The sequence below is a fragment of the Pagrus major genome, chromosome 19, assembly GCF_040436345.1.
Source record: "Pagrus major chromosome 19, Pma_NU_1.0".
Taxonomy (NCBI): domain Eukaryota; kingdom Metazoa; phylum Chordata; class Actinopteri; order Spariformes; family Sparidae; genus Pagrus; species Pagrus major.
In genome coordinates, this window is record NC_133233.1 from 3454645 (window position 1) to 3475797 (window position 21153).

At 40.6% G+C, this 21153-nt stretch overlaps 1 protein-coding gene across 1 annotated transcript in view; it reads right to left on the minus strand.

Moving 5' to 3' along the window:
- Positions 1–1137: 1137 nt before the first annotated feature.
- plppr4b (phospholipid phosphatase related 4b) overlaps positions 1138–21153 on the minus strand; it is a 52722-nt gene continuing 32706 nt past the window's right edge. Inside the window, exons 3-10 of the mRNA XM_073488675.1 lie at positions 14636–14765; positions 11164–11359; positions 4993–5050; positions 3099–3272; positions 1788–2832; positions 1471–1727; positions 1341–1404; positions 1138–1298 (exon numbers count right to left, since the gene is read on the minus strand). Coding sequence (XP_073344776.1) covers positions 1138–1298; positions 1341–1404; positions 1471–1727; positions 1788–2832; positions 3099–3272; positions 4993–5050; positions 11164–11359; positions 14636–14765 — 2085 coding nt within the window. The remainder of the gene's footprint in view (positions 1299–1340; positions 1405–1470; positions 1728–1787; positions 2833–3098; positions 3273–4992; positions 5051–11163; positions 11360–14635; positions 14766–21153) is intronic.

Genomic DNA, 21153 nt, shown 5'->3' on the forward strand with positions numbered 1-21153 from the left:
CTGTCATTTCCCATCCGAGCCTTGGAAGTGCCCTGACTGCCAGTCTACTAGTCATTTCAGTGCAAAAAAATGCATAGACATGGTTTTTATTTCAGATCCCTAGTTGCCCCCCAAATTACTACCCCACTCTGTGACTCTGTTCATGTTAGCATTTGGCTGTGGATTTGACAGCAGCAAGTATATTTCACAACATGTTTATCAGAAAGCTACACAGAGAGCTTTTAAGCAAAATGAGACCTGCCAAATTAATTTGGGAAGCTTGAGGTCAAGTATTGCATTGAGTAAGGACAATGTACTAATTATCTTATGATATAAAGAAGCATAATACTCCACTGTTTTGCTGCTTTTTGTGCTGTAGATATGGGATGGACATCAAATGTAAGTACAGGATATAAAGATAAGGTCAGGGTTTACAGTATACAAGGTACAGTAAACGCATATTTCAGTGCAAGTCACAGCATATTTGACTTCATAGCTACAGAAGGAATGCTAAGCACACTTATGGTTCAAAACAGTATTCTGTTGAGTATGTGGTATCTGTACAGTAAGAGACAAAATAGAAAACATATCTCTGTCACATATTAATGTCATTGTTGTTCACTCTTTGTAAAATAATTCATTCTGTATCTATTCAAATTATACAATATGTTGTATCGTAAATAGTATTTTTCTGATGTAGCACCCTTTTCAAACATACACAGTATTTACAGTGCAGGGAAGTAAACAGTGGTTTCACAGCTATGATACAATTATTTTTGCTGTATTTGCTGCTTTTGCTACAGTTTAAATGCTACTGTGCAACTTTTTTCTTTTTTGTGATGATTTATATCAAAAACATACAGAACTGTTTAAAAAAGTTCTCCTTTTCCCAAAGCACTGGCACAGCATTGACATTACAATAGGTTTCCTTAGAGTGACCACAAAAGTACACAATGATTATTTCTACAACACTTAAAAGGTTGTGATTTAGTGTAAACACGTACAAAAATGTCATGCTGATTAAAACCTTTTCTTTTAAAGTTATTATGATATATACAATGGCAGGTAATACTGACTGCTGTCACAGATATAGGGTTCTGAAAATCCAACTGTCTTTTATTATTAGCTACATCTTCATATGTTTTTCATCTTAATATGTTAGTCTTTGAAAACAGGGGTTATCGACGTTCCCTTGTAGAAAATGTTTCGGGCGTTATCAGGACTGTTGGCTCTCTCTGGAATCAGGATGATGTTATTGCCTTTTCTCCGCAGTGTGGACTCACGGCTGGAGGCAACTGAGGGGGTCTCTGAAGCAGTTTCTCCACCCCCTCCTATGCCACCACCTCCACCGGATCCAGAACCACTACCATCCCCCGGAGTCACCCTTATGGTAGAGAGACCCTGGGGGTGGAGCCTCTGCTCTGACTGGCCGGTGCTCTGGGTGTGAACAGTAACTATAGGAGGGGTGCTAACAGTGGCAGTGGTGGTAACAATGTGATTGGCACGCTTCCTGTCAATGGACCCTTCACGTATTGAATCTGAACTTTCAGAGTCTCTGTTTAAATCATTGAGTTCAAAGGATTGCTTCAAACTTCCACCTCCCCCTCCTGGTCCACCAGTCCCTGTACCTCCACCAACTCCAGTGCCATGATCCAGGGACCGCCACCTCCAGGATCCGCTTCCATCTGTAGACGGAGCTTGTATCACTGGCCTGTTGTTTTCAGGGTGGGCCTCAACTCTGACGATTGCTCCAGTACTCCCTGAAATACTACCTGTGGTACTACCCAGTGAACTGGGACCCGTGGTGCTGGTGGGGTCTTGATCAGTTAGCGCTCTGTAACGAGTAGAACCCTGGCAACTCCCAGTGGTGCTGCAGCCAATGCTGCTCTCATCTAAACTCTTGGAATGGGTCTGTAGTAGGCCCTGCTGTTTGGACATAGCAATCACTTGCATGATTCGTGGTTGGGTGTTCTGCCCATTATTGTTAGTCCTGCAGGCTGTTGTCTTCTCTGCTGCCCTTTGCCAATTAGCTTGAGCTGTGCTATTTAATGTCGACATCCCCTCACTTCCTCCTACAACCCTCATCCTAGGGGAGTTGGTGTTGTAATTCTCTTGAGCTTCCTCTGGTATGTGGACCAGCTGCGAAGACCCAGGTCTAGATTGCATGGATATTCTGGCACCTCCGGTGATACCACTACAGTTACTGGGCAGGGTGGTACTTGCACCTGTGGCCAGTTTGGACATGTATGCATGACTATCAAAGCCTCCATTCAGACCCATAGCTGATGGCTCAGAGCTAGACCGGAGCTCCATGCTGCCGTGGTGGTGTGGATGCTGGGAGGACTGGCCAGATGACGAGTCTACAGAGGAGGAGAAGGAGTCTGGGACCTGCAGGGAGCATTTGTGGTTGCTGTTCTTACTTTTCCATTGAGACAGAAGCTGCTTGGAGCGGCTGGAGTCCATGGAGGCATGGTGGAGGGTGGCAGCGTGACGTCTGGCAGCTTCCTCATATGCTGCCATGGCCTGGGGGGTGTGGACCCGAGGTAGGGTGTGGCTAAAGGTCACCATGGCATCTTTGTTCACAGGGCTGCGGGGGGAGATCACCTCGACATCTGCACTAGAGCGCTTCAGACTGTCCTCAGGTCTCTGCTGTTGAAGGGCTCGATGGAGGAGGCCCTCAGAATGGGAGGTGGGCATGCCGGGCTCACCAGCCATGCTTGCTTTCATTTGCAGGTGGTGGAGTACGGCCTCCTGGCTTATGTGGGGCAAGGAGCAGGGGGGGCGGTGTATCAGTGGAGGGGGGCTGGCACTGGCCTCCTCACTTGGCTGAAAATTTCCGACTGCATACAAGCCCTGGCAACAGAGGAAACATTATGTATAGCACATTTTGTTTAATACTGATATTACTACTACTACTACTTTTATGAGTTCTTTGTCGAACCATTTTAGAAAATCTGAGCTTAGAGAATCATTCTTGGTTTTGCTCTGATATACCTTTAATTGTGTGAATGTGATTTTTAAAAGAAGCAGGGATTCAATTTTATTTCTAATTTTATAAAATTAGGCTTCTGTTCAGAGAAACCATTGGGAAGGAAGCGTTTGATGGGACTGGCTCCTACCAGGTAGACAGCGATAGCACCTCCTAGCAAGAAGCCAAGGTAGACGTCGATGGCATGGTTCTTGTACTGAATAATCCGGGTCAGACCACAAATGATGGCACAGATAGTGAAGGAGAAGACCAGCAAGGGCTTGAGCAGCTTGGATGAATCCGTCAGAGTGCTGTTGAAGTACATCTGTGGACACATGACAGTGTTATTCTCCATTTTCCTTGATTGACTACTGTTTTGTGTTATAGCAGTGTGCTATACCATCCCCCTTCAAAGGCAGCATTATTTAGCAACAATAATCCAGCCTTCCTCACTCAGTTTCAAACTGTAAACATAATTTATCAAGTGAAATACTCCAATTCTGAAAAACAATACAAATGTTATGAGTTATTTCAGCCCAGTTAATCAACAACAGCATTTGTAGCAGTTTTCAGTCAGGTTTTAAGGCCCGCCATATTACAGAGACAGCCCTTGTTAAGATCTCTAATTATGTAATTTAAAAGCTGATAGAGGTGAGAGTACTGCCCTTAAACTGTTATGTTCACACCTGTCCAAAAGAACATTTTCAGTTATTATAGCAAATGCCAGTTTATGAAGTCCTGATTTTCACTGTGGTGTCCCTCAAGGGTCCATGCAGGGCCCACTATTGTTCTCTATATAGTACATGCTTCAGATCATCCAGAAACATGGTGTTTCCAATCACTGCTATGTGGATGATACACAACTCTGTGTCCCTTTCAAATCTATTAACTCATGATACTCTTTAAATAATCTCCCTGCCTGCCTCTGTGATATGAAATATCTGACATCCAAAAGCGTTCTAAAATTGATGGCCTTGCCTCAATTTACATAAAAGATTCATTACCCCCCAACGCGCCTACCGTTCTCTAAGATCAGTGGATGCAACTCTGCTTGTTGCTCCAAGATCCCAGCTTGTGACGAAAGGTGATCAGGCCTTTGCAGTGCCCCCAGACTGTGGAACTCTGCCTGTCGAAATCAGGCAGGCTACATCATCAGTATCTTTCAAAACTCTCAAAACCTTCTTTTATAGGAAGGCATTCATGAATTCTTAAATATAAGTTAGTGGGTTTCATCATTTATTCTTGCCATGAAACATTTTTTACTTTATTTTATTCTCTGGTCTTTAGTAAACCTTGTGTAGTTTTAATTAGTCTTTCTCTTATTTGCCGTTCTTCATCTTTGTTGGTTTTATTTTTTCCTTTTATGTGCATCAGTTTGTAACCTTGTTCAGAAAAGTGCTGTATAAATAAACTTTAGAATTATTATTATTATTATTATTATTATTATTATTATTATTATAGAAGTTGTTGTATTTGTATTTCTTCAGTTTTACTCAAGTACCTCTTGTCAATTTCTTAAGCTTATCTGTATTTCTATTGTTTTTGTTGGTGTTTATGTTAATTCTCTCTCTTGCCTTGTCATGTCTCATTTGTCTTCTTCTTAATGACTTAATAACTTGTCTTGCATTATTAATAAATACCAAAAAGAGAATAAACAAACAAAACAGGTAGCATTTTGTTAACAGTGTAGTTGAAGAATAAAGACCATACCATTTAGCATCTAATCTGACTAGTGTTGATATTTGTAGGTGTTGTGTTCAGTGTGCTACAGCTGACTAGCTAATTAGCTAGCTACTGTTTTCACCTATTTTAGCATTCAGTGTTTTTTTTTTCTTCCTGAAAAGTTGACACTTTAGACATGAGTGGATTCTACACAGTGGAGCAAAAATAGCATAGAGGAAAGAACCATGCAGAAATGTTACTGTTGGCCAATTCCATCATCCTCCTATAAATGTTTTGCTTTGTTAACTTCTCCTGTATAATTTGGTTCTTAATGGGAGGGTGAGCAGGGTTAAGTGTTTGCGTGGGCTCAAACCATTACTCACCGAAACATAGACAGCAGCGAAGGATGCAAGGGTAGCGTGCTGCGACGGGAAGGATTTTCTGCAAGAGATAAAAGAACAAATAGACACAGTGTGTTCACATCTGTATGTGTGAGTCAACAGAGGGTGGTGAGAGTGTTTAACCACAGCCAACATAACACAAGCATATATATCTTACCACCCTGCACACACACTCGCTTGTTAAGGGCTGAATGTCTGAACCCAATTAGATGTACTATATCTTTTTGCTCTTTCTTTGGTATACATGTTAGAACTCCAAAAATAATTTCACCAATGAAGTGGAATTTTACATTGTGGCGATATCTAGTGAAGGGTCATGATTTTTAAATAGTCATTAAATTAGAAAATAAATAGTTCATACGACTATGGTTTTGTCTGGAAAAAAGGAAAATGTAATAGTTTTTAAGGAATCGCATTATTACAGGCCTTGGTGAAATCGTGCTATTATTACCAGGTTCTGGTAAAATGTGTGTAGCACAGTCTTTTCCACATGAAGCCAGTATAGGCCTGTGCCACTATATGCTACAATACATACTACAAAACAGCAGATCTTCAAATATTCAAACAATCATCAGATCGCATTTTTGCTTGAAATGCCCATCACTAGTGATATCTTAATCTGATGCTACTATGACCAAGTACCAATGACACATACGCACACAGTGTGAATGTCTGATCTACAGTATCAGCAAGAGTTTGACTGTGTACCTCAAAATGAAAGTAAACCTGTGGCCCTTTTTCCTCACTGAGCTCCAACCCAGTGACCTACTTCTGACAGCTCCTCCAAGAGCCCTCATCTTTACTCCTGACTCTGCATGTGTGTGTCCGTGTGTGTGTGTGTGTGTGTGTGTTTGTGTGTGTGTATGCGTGCATGTGCATGTTACAGCTGTTTGCTCCTCCCTAAACCAGCATTGCAACATCTGTGGAGTCATAAAAATTTCATTTACATATGAAAACCGATTGCACTGCTTCTGAATGAACTGACCCACTTTTAGCACTGAAAATACCAACACGAAAATAGCTGTACATATTACTGTGCATCTGCTATACACACACATCATTATAAATGTATATTGTTATAAACACATTAGTTATGATTTCTAAAGACTTAGCAGTAAATATATATAATAAATATATAAATACGTTTAAACATTAAAGCTCCCGTAAGTGATATCATTTTATTAAAATAAGTGTTAAAGGGGCACTATATAGTTTTGGAGAAGAAATTCAAACTCAGAATTTTAATATTTACAATATTAATGAGGTAATAATACAAACCACAAGTGAGTATACAAGCTGTTCTCAGAGGAAAACAAGGTCACCAGAAAATTGTTTGAAGCTGGAAAGGTGGCAGGGTCCATTATGGTCAGTCTGTTTATTCATACATGAAAAAGAAGAGAGTTTTCTCAATTTTTTTATTTAGGCATAGAAAAAAATCAGTCAATGAAGATCTTTCTCTTCTGATTAACATTTCTTCCCCAAACTACATAGTGCACCTTTAAATAGCTCTATATTCCTATAGCAATCACTGTTATATAGTGTTTGGTCAGTAACCCACGTCTCTCCTCCCCCCACTCATGCAGTAAAAAAGAAAATACATTTCATCCCTGAATAAAATCACAATCTCACTTCTGTAACCTCTGTTATGTTAAGAAGTCAAAAGAACTTAGAAACACTGACTTTAGCAATTTTAATGGTTTATACACATCTGTTTACAATAACTATTGCTTAATAACTGGTTTATAAAGCATTTCATTGTTTGTTAACAGTAAATGAACTATTAACTAGTTATTATTATAAAGTTATATTATAGCATTTACTAAAGATGGTTATTATCAAGTCTTATCAAAGGTTCCTGGAAAAGTTGGAAGTACACTATTTTGTCTTAACAATGGTGGTTTGTTCTTAGTCAGTCGGTCCTTCAGCTTTTGCTGTTAAAATAGAGTAATAATCCCAGTGCACAACCACTGCAGCTACAACAGCTTTCCATGCTGCTCTGGAAACAAGACTGAAGCTTGAGCTGCCACAAAGAGGAAGGAAGACAGTGTTTATGCCAGGAGCAGAGGGTTATATTTAGACCCCCATAGTCTGCAGTCACATCTACATGTGTCCCAAATGCACGGGTCAAACCTAGCCTCATCCCCTCCGCCCACATCCCCATGCTGTCTACTGCCACAAGCATACACAAACTCACATGGAGACATAATTCTATTAAACTGCACAGAAACCAGTCTTCATTACTGACTTTCAGGTTTAGGATGAAGAGGGCTGCAAACAGAGACACTCAATGTTGATTACTTAACCTGGTGTCAATCCAGACAAACTGTACTGGGCATCACTCAGTGTTGAATCTGTCTGTATTAAGTCCTTCCCTGGCTGTCTTAGAGGACTTAGAAAGCGCTTGGACATGACATCAGTTACAATCACCCTTAAGTAATTCAACTCTTTAGGCTAAACACGGCTAAACACATTAAAATTATTTAACCAAATACTACTGTTTATTTGTTAAATAACACACAGTAGAGATGAATACTAGGGCTGGGACTTTATCGCATTAATTACGATTAATTAATTACAGAAAAAATAACGCAACAAAAAAATAACGCATTTAATCGCAATTTATTTTTGCACTCCAAACAGCGCGGAACGTTGCTCATTGCATGAGTTCCCGGCAAACCCGTAATACTGATGCACAGGACACAACACGAGAAATAAGCTGTGTCCAAATTCAGGGTCTGCAGCCTTCGAAGGGCGCATTTGAAGGCCAATTACATCACAACGCTGCGCGAAGGCTGTCCAAATTTGAAGGCTCCTTCAAATGCAGCCCACAAATGCAGCCTTCTTTTCCCTCTTTTCGGAGGAGGCACCGCTACTATCCTTCGCGGCCTGCTATATCCCAAGATCCTTTGCGCACCACTGCTCAGTCCCGAAAAAGAAGAGGGAAAGCAAGAAAAATGGCGACATCAAGTGGTGCAGACTTGACATTAAAATGTAAGTATTGGGTTTATACTCGGTTTTTACTCATTTGAACATACAACGCCAGATATGTTAAACTTCAGTGGACTTTCAATTAAAATACGTGACGCTGGTAATGCATTTGCTTACGGCATAAATTAGCATTATGCCGTTGGAAGTAAAGCCTTAAAAGCCTTCACTTTCAAAATGTTGGATGTTCAGAAAACCATAAAATCCATTCAGTCAACTCTCTTTCGCGGGCCTGGGCTGCAGCAATCGTTACGTAAGGGTAAGGGCGGGAACATCTGGTGACGCAACCAGGAAATACTCCGAAGGCTAGACCGTCCAATTTAACAATGGTTGACGCGGCCGTCGAAGGACTCTCCGAAGGACCCGGCCTTCAGAGTCCACAAAGGCCGGGTCCTTCGAAGGATGCAGCCCCTGATTTTGGACACAGCTATAGGCTGTTTTCGAAACCGCATACTACCGTACTGCCTACTACATACTGCGTTAGTATACACTGTATACTGCATACTGAATGTGGGATTCAGTATGCTACTTCAGCAGACCGACGCCGTTCACACCGCAGTATGCAGTATGCAGTATGCAGTATGCAACTTTCCCAGAATGCATTTCGTGGCGACCGGCAGCGGTAGTTGTAAAACAGGCGCAAAGCTGTTTTATTTCCCACTGTAGCGCTGTTATTATGTCCCAATATTTTTTTTATTATTTTCCATGCAAGAAAGTAACCGTTTAGATCCCCAATGTGCGGTTAGTTTACCCAAATGACGACTGTTTAGTAATTTGCCTCGATGTTTTCGGAGAAGTGAAGCTCTACCTGAGGGACTAACCCTCCGGACGGAGCGGGTCGTCTCAGAGGCAGCAGCCCCGTCTCCAGAGGTGTTCCGCCGGCCAACATGCGTCATCGTCCCAGGGGAGACAGCAAGCCAGTTATCTTAACCGCTGCTCTTTTAAGATTAACCGCTAGAGGGAAGCTTCATGTTTGTAGTGGACAGTATACAGTATAGCGCTGTCACGGGAGCTCTGTATGTACTGAAAAAAAAATAAAAAAGATACGTAACGTTACATTAGTGAATGTTGTTTTCTGATCACTCGCGTACACCAAATTAAGAGGGAGAAATTTTAAATGTGGTACTTTACGCTCCCTTGCTCCGCCATTACATTTTTTAATCCAGGCTCCAGCGCATTGCATTGTGGGAAACAGTAGGCAGAGTAGACTGTTCGGATGCATACTGGAAATATTTTCCAAATCAGTACGACATCCGGGAACTTTTTGCATACTGCAGATTTTGCTTTTGTTTGCATACTGCATACTATATACTACATTTTGGCCAAAACAGTACGTACTAGCAGTATAGTATGCGGTTTCCAATATAGCCATAGAGAAACCGATGAGAAGTCGTTGCTGGGTTCGGTGGGCAGAAATTTATTTTTAAAAAACTACCGAGTGGAAACCTGGATAAAAGCACAGTTGTGTGCAAATTTTGCAAGAAAGAATTTGCCTATCACCGGAGCACTTCCAGCCTCCGCTACCACCTCAATGCCAAACATGTTGCAGCTAGCACAGACAACGCTCCTAGTTCAAGCAGGCAGTGTCGCCAATCCACACTCGACAAGATGACAGGGTTCAGAGCCAAAATGAGTAAGTCCACGACTGACAAATTAACAAACGCACTGGTTTGTGCCTTGTGAACAATGCAATCATAATATTCTTCTATCATATTGCACTTTATGTTAACACTCAGTGATGAAAAAAAAACACGATTTTGTTGTTTAAGCTCATTTATGTGTCTATTCATTGATTCAGTCATATACCAAAATCCATTTAAATTGAAAAATGTTGCTTCACGTGTCAAATATTGATATGCGATTAATTGAGATTAATTAATTACAAAGCCTCTAATTAATTAGGTTAATTTTTTTAATCGAGTCCCACCACTAATAAATACTTTTGATAAGAAAATGTTCATGGCATGAAAACCTTGAATTGTTATATGATGGTATCCTGTGGAATTGGTACACCACCACAATCCTATATATCATAGGAATCAACTTCTCCTTCTCCAACTTTTCCTTCTCCATGCAATGCTGTCAATGCAAGCAACAGGAATAAATAGAAACCTGGTGTCCAATAAAAATTCAGCTCTAAACGTTGTGTGTGTCACTCATGGCCAGTTCATATTGGATTTCTTCTTTTCATCTTAATGTAGTATTTATTAATTATTGAGCCTTCTTATTGTCATCACACACTTTGAGGTCATTGCTTACATATTTACATTTCCTCTGTTCTCAACAAGCATCAGAACGATCCTGTATTCTTCAGATTCCATGCATAATCAGAAACCTGCCACCATTTGTCTCATTAACAAGAACATCAAAAGGCTATCCTCCTCTCTCTGTGACCAAAATAACTGCTCTGGCTCAAATTTCTAGATCCCAAAAACAAACAAAAAACTAAAATCAGCTAAATCTTTCTACAGGCATCAATGCGGCATGTGGTAATATGGCGAAACCAGCTAACTGCTGCTACTCATATTCTGTATGCTTAAAAAAATAGTAGGGTCAGTATGATGCAATTAATTAAATGGATGACTGCAGTTCATTTTTGGACACTTGCTCTTATTTTGATGTCATTGTCACATAAATTACTCCATAATAATACTCCATATTAAGACGGCCTTTATGAAACATGAATGATGCTGATATTTTAAAGGGTTTTTTTGTCCAAAGGTGCTAGCTAAGCAGTGGTTCAGCTGTGTCACATAGTGAATAAAATGATCGCCTCACAGTTAATGCCTCCACCAACCAGTCAAGTTGCAGTTATCATCCATGTCACGCAGACTCATAATATACAGTATGTAGTGAAATCTTTGAAGGAATTTGGTAAAATGTATTAAGCACATGTTTGGGCCCTGTTAAGGAGGGCGGAATAACTCGTACAATAATATTTTAAATTTTTCATTCATCGTAAAATGTTCACAACACTAATTCCAAAAGTACGGAAACAGTCATGTCATACTCACCACTCTACTGCTCTCTCTTACACAAATACTGTTGTCATTCATCACTTACTTCCAGGTGCATTCTTTTGTTTAATACAAACTTTGATCCTCTCAACTGAAATACAACCAGTGTGGCTCCCTCTCTATCTTTCTCAATCATCAGCTGCCTCCTCACCTGCCCTGGTTGATGGCTGCAGGGTCGGCCCCTGAGCAGATATCCTCCATGACGTAGGGGTTCTGCTCACAGCTGACGTTGAGCGTGGTGTAGTTGGGTTTACACACAGTGAGGAAGTAGGGTGTTGGGTAGCCTGTCATTAGCTGGAGGATGTCGGTGATGAGGGCCGTGGCACAAAGACCGAACGCATGGACGCCTGAGGACAGAGGAGAATGTCATGTAAACAATGTTCACATGTAAATTAGCAGAATGTACTGATAGCATTACAAACATGATTATTGTTGGATAAAAGGGCATTTATAAGCATTTATAAGGCACTTGTTACAGTTTATGGTCGCTCAAGAAAGTTCCTTAGAATAGCTTATAATAGCATTACAAACACATTTATTGGGTTTAACTAACTTACCCATTATGTGATTGTCAAACTGGCAATAGACAACATTTTTGCCTTAACTTATCATTCGCAAGAAAATACTGACTGCACAGTGTAATGGCTGTTGAAAAATGACAACATCCACGTATTGGATTTGTTCCTTATAAACCTACTTTCACATGCCATTTGGCCTGCCACCAGGCTCGATTTCTCCCACAAAATTGAAGGCAGCATTACAGCACAAAGGAAACAAGTCTGCCATGGCCCGACCAAAACAGGAAGAGGTATTGTTTTCCCTAGTCGATATCCCCAGCAGTGTTAATTTCGTTAACTAAGCAACCTTTTTTTCCATGACTAGGACGAGACGATGATGAGCTACAAATAGATTTTTCACAATAAAGTTGACTAAAATGTAATGACTTTTCTTTGACTAAAACTGGACTAAAATGTTTTGAGTTGTCATCAACTACAACTAGAATTAAACTATGAAGGATAAAAATGACTAAAATGTGACTAAAACTAATAAGCATTTTCGTTTAAAGACTAAGATTATGACTAAATCTAAAATAGCTGCCAAAATTAACACTGATCCCCAGGTAACGGTGGAAGAACTGGAAGAACTATGGAAACTCTACACTGCCAAAGAAAAAGAAAGGCGAAGGGGGGGAGTGATTAAAACGGAGGTAAAACAGGAGTGAACAGATGGACATACAGTCAGTGGAGAGTGCTACGCTGTTGTGGCAAAATCTATTCCCCTGTTGATTTATGTTTTACCTTACCAGTGGGACTCGAGACGGTTCAAAACTGTCATTCTTTCTGCTCCATCAGGAGGGAACGAAACCTGCGTACTTATTGATACAAACAGATGTTTAACTGCTTTATCATAGCACTGAGATTGGGGTTTCTAGGTCATTTTGGGATTCTTATAGTAGTGTTTTGCTTTGGACAGTAGCCAGGCTGCTAGTGGTAGCCATGTTAGTTGTATTTGCAACACCAACAGTCCCTTTTTCCACCAGATCTGTGTTCAGTCTGTCTCCGATCCACCACGGCAGCGGAGCTGATAGGTGTCACTCTAGTCTCTGTGTTAACTTCCACTAGTCCCGCTAGTTTGCGTATCTGCTCCGTTGCAGCTCCAGCAGTCCGGACCCTTCTGTAGCAGATACGCAGGGCTTCTATTTCTGCCGAATGCTGGAGCACGGCCACGCGATTCAGCCGAATTCAGCATAGAGCAAACAGGAAGTCAGACACCGAAACAACAACATAATATCCAGATAATTTTTCATAATAAAACACTCAGTGTTGATGCCAGCACAAAAATCTAATTAAAAAAAGGACAGTCCACCCTTCTTCTGATCCTTCGGTTGGGAACATTAACCTTTTGTCTGTTTGTTGTTGTGTTTATAACATATACATATAACTGCGGTCACGCATGATTCTGTAATAATCGTGGGAACTCCTCAATCTCGTAACTCCAGCTGTCCGGCAGTGCTGCATCATGCTGCATTCAAAAAGCGCTGGTGGGGGTTGACGGACGGTGGAGCACAATCATAGCGGAACCATTCTACAACGTACATGCAACCAGTGGAATTCCCGGGTGATACCACAGCGAAATGCTGGAAGTGGACGAAAGGCAAAAAGTTTTCTATTTCCACTTTAAACATGTACTAAGCTTTTTTGTTGCATTGTTGGGATTAAAACATATGTTATTATGCATTTATAGCAGATAACTATGCAGTTATAAACAGTTAACTTTGCTTTTTACAGCTACTGGGCCTAAAGCAATACTTCAATTGGATGTCTTACAGCTATTGTTTTTTCTGAACAGGCAGTTGGGTGGTCTCAGAACCCAGGCTGTTCAGTTAGAGGGTGCTGCCTCTGAGGTACTGCAGGTCCTCAGGCGGGTTCCATAAGGCTCAGTCCTGGGGCCTTTATTATTTACCTTGTATATAAATTACCTCAGACAGAACATTCCTAACATCGGCATTTCATTTGTATGCTGATGATAAGGTAATTTACTGCTTTGCGCCTACTCCTGCTTGGGCTTTTGCCTACCTTTAGCATACATTTGATAGAGAACAAGAAAAACATTGTCATGTGTGAAAAACAACAAGCTCTGCATCTTATTATGCTATTTTTAACACTGGTATAGTCTTACTAATGTTAATTAGCAACTTATTATTACATATTAACTAATGCTTATTACAAGGACCTATATATAAAGCATCAACAATTTGCTGTACAGGGCCAATATATGTAGACAAGATAATATCTGGATTTAACATCAGCAGTCTAAAACAGCCACTTTGAAATGCATGGTTTTTATAGTTGATAGACACAAACTGCAGTGTACATTTCACACAGACATGAGCAGTTAAACTGATAGTAGCACTTACTTTAGTGCCTCATGTCTCTTTCACATACAAACATATCAATATACATACACATTTAAAACAACACAATGGTCTGTTTGGGTTGAGAAATCTTGGCTGAGTTAAATCAAAGTTGGTTCTTGCTCAGTGGAGAAGCTGAACAACAGCTAAAGATCCCCTCAATATTGCTAACTGGGTCATTAGAAAGCGCAAGAAACAAGACTAGATCAAGACCTAGTATGTGTCCGGAAAGTGTCTGGCCAAGGTGTGAAAATGTGGCCAATTCAGTACTGGGGTAGTCAGTGGTAGAGTTAATATTTGGAATTCCTGGATTTGAAATGGTCTTGTGCAAAGTTTCCTTTTTAAATGTACTTTTCCTTTTATGTTTAGTTATGACCTGATTATTCCTAGTTGTGTAGTAAAATAATATTTTTTAATTTTAACTATTTGGACTGAATATCTCCCGTACACAGAATGCTCTGAGTGCTCTGAAACTGGAACTGTGATTTTCTGCTCAACCATTTCTGACTGAATGTATGAACACACCATATTTAAATTCAGCGGAATAATGGTTACTTTTAATCATTAACTCATGTTTGTATAGTTAATTCCGTAATTGTTGAATACCCAAGGTGGATTAGTATGAGAGACAAACTCTAAGCTTGGCAGTCTGTGCATTTCTCCATTTCAGTTGCCATACTTAGTGTTAGAAAAAGAAATATCAGCATACCAACGAAGCGGACGGCTCTGCGTATGAAGGAGTTGAAGTTGCAGCCAGCAGCGTTGATGTTAGCCTCCGCCCCAGCACCACTCTTCCTCCGAGACATACAGCAGAATAGGATGGCCTCCCCAATCATTATCTGTTAACAAAACACAGAACACACCTGTCACATGTGCATGGTTGACAGTGCACGATCTCCTTTCCAGAAGAGGGCAGGCATGTCCCCTCACTTTTCAAAATCCTATTTTTGTCCCTCAAGTTTTACCATCATAGTTTCCATACCTGCTGTTTCTCAATGGGCATCTTATTCCTGCATACACTGGGTGAGAGGCAGACTACACCCTAGACTCCTGCTGGTCTAACCATTCTATTGTATTTTTGATTATTTGTGATATACATATTTCTATATGCATTTTAATATTTTTACATCATGCTTGGAGACAGATGTAAAACAGTAATGAATGAGTCTCAGGACATTGTAACCCGCTGGGATTATCTGTTTGATGTGGGCGGTGTCCCACAGCTTGATCAGCTGTGGTATATCTATGGCAGTTCACGCTCTGGTTTGAGCCAAGCGTGGCCTGTATGATAGGGTGAACCAGGGTTTATCTGTGAAATGTTTATCATATTTTTCTCAAGCATAAGACAGACATTTTGTATTCCTTGTCTCTCTTTCTGGAATTAATATCAATTTGTTTCATTTACAGACAAGGGATTGGTATTGAGAACCCATCACAGTCGGTCATTTTTACTGTTTAATGGTCAGAGTGTATTCAGTGCAGAGAGTATAAGCATTTTGACCACTCAACCTCTACATTACATGCCATACAAGGGAGAGAGAGGGAATAGTTTAACAAAGCACAACAGGTTGATCTGAGAGAAAATGCAGCAGATAGTCAAAGAGATCAATATAACACAAGACCAAAGAAACCCTGCACATTTTCCTGAGTTGTTCTTCAACATTACCGAGTAGGGATGTAACAATGCCAAAAACTCATGGTATGATATGATCATGATAAATAGTCCAGGAAACAATATTTACGATTCACGATATTAAAAAAGAAAAAGAAAAACATGACTTTGTTTTTACTTGAGCTAGCTCTGCTTCCCTTCTTTTTAAAATGTTTTTATTTTTTTCATTTTTTATTTTTTGGCCTTTATGGATTTATTTTCCAGGACAGCTCAGAGAGGTGACAGGAAATGGGAGAGAGGGGGAGGAGACGCAGCAAAGGGCCACAGGTCGGACTCAAACCCTGGGCCGCTGCAGCGAGGACAGGGCCTCTGTACATGGGACACCTGCGCTACCAACTGAGCTAACCAGCACCCCTACCTCTGCTTTCCATCTACAGTAAAATAAAAGTAACCAGTCATGACCTATGCATGTGCAAAAAGTAGCCATGAATTGTTTTTGCCAATGAAAGATTGGACTATGTACAATTGCAAAACAATACAGCAGCCAGCATCCAGTAGCAATCCCTCCCTCCCTCTGGTTGTACAGCAGGAGGGTCCCACCAATCTCCCTCCCTCTTGTTGTCCAGCAGACGACCAGGGCCACAAAATCTCTGTCAGCGTAACTGACATGTTATTATGTCTTAACTGTATGTTCAGTGGCTGTCTGGTGTTAATGGGTTGATGTTTTTCTCACGGTTGTTTGTATAAACAAACAGCCAGTTGTGAGCCATAGTTTCCCATCGCAGCTGCAGTTTCTTTGGGCTTGTTAGGTGAAGCAGATAGGCCGGGTGGTGGGGCAGTGACAGGACAGCCCAGCGGCCCGCCATGCTGACAGCTGGCCTGTTTGCTCCACCTAACGAGCCTAGAGTCACTCTTGCAGTGAAGAGTGGAGTATGAGTGATTTTGACAGTGGCAGCAGTAGACTGGGAGAGAGGCCGAAGAGGTCGGTGTGTTACCACATTTCAAACGAAAATGGACATTATCAGAGCTACTGTGTGAGTTCACAGTTTGAGTCAAGCATAGAGAATGCAACCAACAAAGAAAACCACTCAGAGGTGGAGTAGGGCGGGTCTTATAGTAACTCAGGTGGGAGCCATAATGAGGGGAGTCTTCTTGAGTAGAATGATTGCGCCATCTGCTGTCCAAACAGCACAATCCAATGACAAAGAGATAAAATGTATTTACACTGATTTCCCTTGTTAGATCCATGAACACTACGAGCAAAATAACCATGTGATATGTTGGTAGAAATCGCAGTTTTTAATCGCAGAATCACGAAATCCAGTATAGCGTTACATCCCTAGTACCCAGCCCACAACAGTTTTAAGAGTTAAAAAAGTCAAAAGAGCACAATCCACTGGTGTTGTTAAAAAGGTGTTACTTATTAGGACCAGCACCTCTACTGTTCAAGGACATTTAAAACAAATCCATCCATATCTAACTATAAAGCAAGGATTTGTTGTCCGTTCATCTGATCTAAGTCTGTTGCTGAGGACCCAAGGACGTGCAGTCTCGAATTTGGTGTCATTTGGACATATGACCAATTGAATATTAATACATATTGAATAAACTGTGAACAGCGCTCTGTACAGCAGTGGAGGTGTGGCTTCAGTGCACTGGCTTCATGGCTCTGCACACTGAAGCCGGGCTCACACGTGATCTCATGAGTAAGCAGACCGAAATAAAATGGAGATTAGCGTGGTGCACCGACTTGCTGTGGTTATGAGCTGCAGTGAGAAAAAACAAACATAACGCTGCAAGTTAAACAATGAACTGCAGTTTTATGTGACAACACGACACGTTTTCAATAAATAAATGTACTTAAAGGATTAATCCCACCCCTAACCCTAACCCTGCAGTTTTTGAAAAGAAATTCAAACTCAGAATTTTGATATTTACAACATTAGTGAGGTAATAATACAAACTTTTCCTTTATTCCATGACTGAATAAACAAGCTGCTCTCAGAGGAAAATAAGGTCCCAGTACACTGTTTAAAGCTAGAGAGGTGGCAGGGTCCGCCACATATAAACAAAGTAAAACAGTATGAAATTGTGTTGTTCTTTAAGGTCAGTCTGTTTATTCAGTGAATAAATGAAAAATGAAAAATGAAAAATGAAAAACGAACTACATAGTGCACCTTTAAGTACTTTAGCTAAGTACAGTTTGTAGGTGAAAGTACTTTGAGTTTGGAGTTACAGACACTGAGACTGTATCTGTGTACATTTTATTAATCTGAAGTAACCAGGTACCAGCAGTGACCAGTTGGTGGAGTCGTGGCTTCAATGACCTCAGTGCAAAGACTGAGACAAATGAGAATGAAAAAGAGTAAATCATGTAAAATGAGACACAGAGTTTTTACAGTTTACAGATAACTTTAGATTTTATGTTAAACCCTTTCCTTAAAGCAATAGAAAATAAATATATTCATTTATTTCGTCAACATGTTAATGGTGATTTTACTATGCCACTAACAGCTAACAAATATAGATGATAATGAAGAGGAGAAACATCCTATTGATCTGTGATCAGTGATCTGTACCGGCCGATACCGCTTCCAGTGATCAGTGATCTGCCCCTAAACTCCTGAGCGGAGCACCCTTAATACTTACTAATTTTAGAATGGAAAAGGTAACAGAAACAGCTATCATTCTTGCAAGGTGTGCTCATGTGAGTGTTTAGGTGTCTTATTGAATTGAACTAGCACCACCCTTACATCTCAAACTGTTGGGCACCTCCCACTCTGCATGGTGATGTTCTCTCAGTTTTGATCACTAGCACAAATGTGACCATGTAAAATTTAAAGTCACACACTCAAAAAGAGGTAGCATATGCCACCGGAATACTACCAGTTTGGTCACAGTCTAGAGCTCGGCTCGAGGGCAGGCAGCAGCTCTAACACAGAGTGACAGTCAAAGCACTTGATCGCTCGGCAGCCCGTGAGAGGCATACAGATGTGAGGACAGGGAAGCCTCAGGTCTTCTTCTGCTACACAAGTTGCAGAAGTACATCTCTGAGGAAGTGTGTTGTCAGCTGATATGAGGAGTCAAATATATGTGAGGGTAAATAAATGAAAAAAAACAAACATCTGATTGCCATCAGAGGGAGCTTCGTGAGATGTGCATGACTTGGATCGATGTCAGAGAGTTGAGTTTCCCCATCTTGCTGGTGAGACACATGGCTACCTTGGCTTCAGATAGTGAGCTTCTGGGAAGACTCTTTGTGTCTTAAATGCCAAAAATTATGCATCCTATTATAAAATCAGCCATTCACTGGTAATGGGTTTGGTACATCCCTGTAGGCAGAAAATTGGACTTGTTTTTTCTTTTCTCTCTCTGCCTTGCTAAGACTTTGTGGGTAGAGAATGTGATTTGGGTGGGACAGGGAGGGTTATGGTTGGTTTCAGGTTTTGGAATTTGGGAGCGATAGCTGACATTATAACATAATCAGAGAGTGTGGCCGCCCCACTTCTACTCATCTGTCAACATCTATTTAAAATGTCCTCCCACTCCTGACAAAAAGGTGGACGAACTCTCGGCCCTGGTCAGCGGACAGCGCAAGTCTAGGGAATGCAGTGTGTTATGCCTAATGGAGATATGGCTGTGGGAAAATACCAGCTTGTTCAGTGGAATTAGCTAGCTCCACGCTAGTTTGGGTGGACAGAGACAAACAGAGCAGTAAGAAGTTGGGTGGAGGTGTTGATGTCTTTGTTAATTCCAAATGGTGTAACCCGGGACATGTTACCATGAAAGCAAAAATATGCATGTCTGATATTGAACTGTTAGCTGTCGGACTGAGGCCATTCTATCTACCTCGGGAATTCTCAGCTGGTATTGTCACTGTTTACACTGCACCATCGGCAGTGGCAGTGCACACTTGTGACGTCTAGGGCTGCCCCCAAATAGTCGACCAAGCAAAAAAAAACAAACATTTGGAGCCGTGTCTTGTCAAAATTAAGTCAAAATCTATGTGACTGGCGGCTGGTCTGTGTATAAAAGGCTGGAGGGCTTTTAATTTGTAGGGCCAGATACAGGAAGTCGTGACACTCACTCACTGTCAGTGTTTTTTTTTTTAACACGGCAGGTCCCTTCGACATCGCGGTTAGACAGTTAACAATTAATAGCCAACCATGTCGGGAAAGACGTCTAAAATATGGGATTATTTTGAAAAGAAGAAGGATGACCCCAAGAAGGTGACATGCAAACTTTGCAAGAAAAACTTCGCCTATCACTCCTCCACGACGAACATGATGTTAAACATGTAAGTAGCCTAGCTACCTGCCCATGGCGGCCCGAACGTTTGAAAGCAGAGATAAATACATTTTATTATTGTTATATGCACTAGTATTAGACTATTCGTGTGTACTGAGGAAGCTAAATTATCCAGCTCACTGTGTTTTACTTATTGTGTAAATCTCTCTACAAAATATATGTATATATATATATATATATATATATATATATATATATATATATATATATATATATACATATATATGTATATATACATATATATATGTATATATACATATATATATACGTATATATATATATATATATATATATATATATATACATATATATATATATATATGCGTCGATTAGTCGACTAATCGCTCTAAATGACAACCACTGGTCGACTAAGAAAATCCTTGGTCGGGGGCAGCCCTAGTGACGTCATTCACTCCACCGTCACAGACTTGCACCTTCCAAAACTGCTCTTGTAATAAATGAAGATTTTAACCATGTTAATATCTCAAAGTTGATTATTGCACCTGTATATACAAAAAGTCCGTATGAGTAAACTGTATTTATATCTCAGGAATGTTTTGCTTATTGCACATTTACATAAACACTGCACATGTATAAGCACACAGATCATTGTATTATATTATCTATTTTGAGCCTTTTTTTATTTTAGTCCAATTCTACCCTCGCACTGTCACTTTTATTCCCCTGTGCCGCTGTGTCAAATTGAATTCCAATGCCTAGTTTTCAGGGAAGTGTTTTTTCCTGATTGATCTGGTATTCTGGATTTCCAACCTGAAAATATGACCCACACGAATCATGAAGATCTGCATAACAATACAACAATATTTTCTGGCCGAAAACATTACTAGCAAACTCACGTAACTAGCAGTGCTGTCTGCATCACACACTACATTGATCTGAATTCTGCTGCAGATCCACCATTCGGTATCCCCATTGGTATTCAATGTAACAGCTTGATTACACCGGGCACGTCTTTATGACGATGTGTGTGTGTGGTGCAGATTTGTTCCATCCTCCATGCGGCTTCATGCCCCACCAGGAGCGTTTCAGAAGCAAAGTGTTGTGCCTGCCTGATTGTGTTGACTTGCTCAAATTTTGTTTATTTTTCACAATTTCTTCTTGATTTTTCTGCTGCTACCACGAGCTACATAGTTAGATGGTTTCTTTTTTGTCTGCTTTAAGTTTGATTGTTCAAGTGTGTATTGTTATTTTTTCTGACTCTGTTGTGCTGTTGTGACGAGTCTGCACAGGGTGTTTGAATCGGAAAATGTACCGTTACCGCTGTGCTCTTCCTCTAACTGACCTCC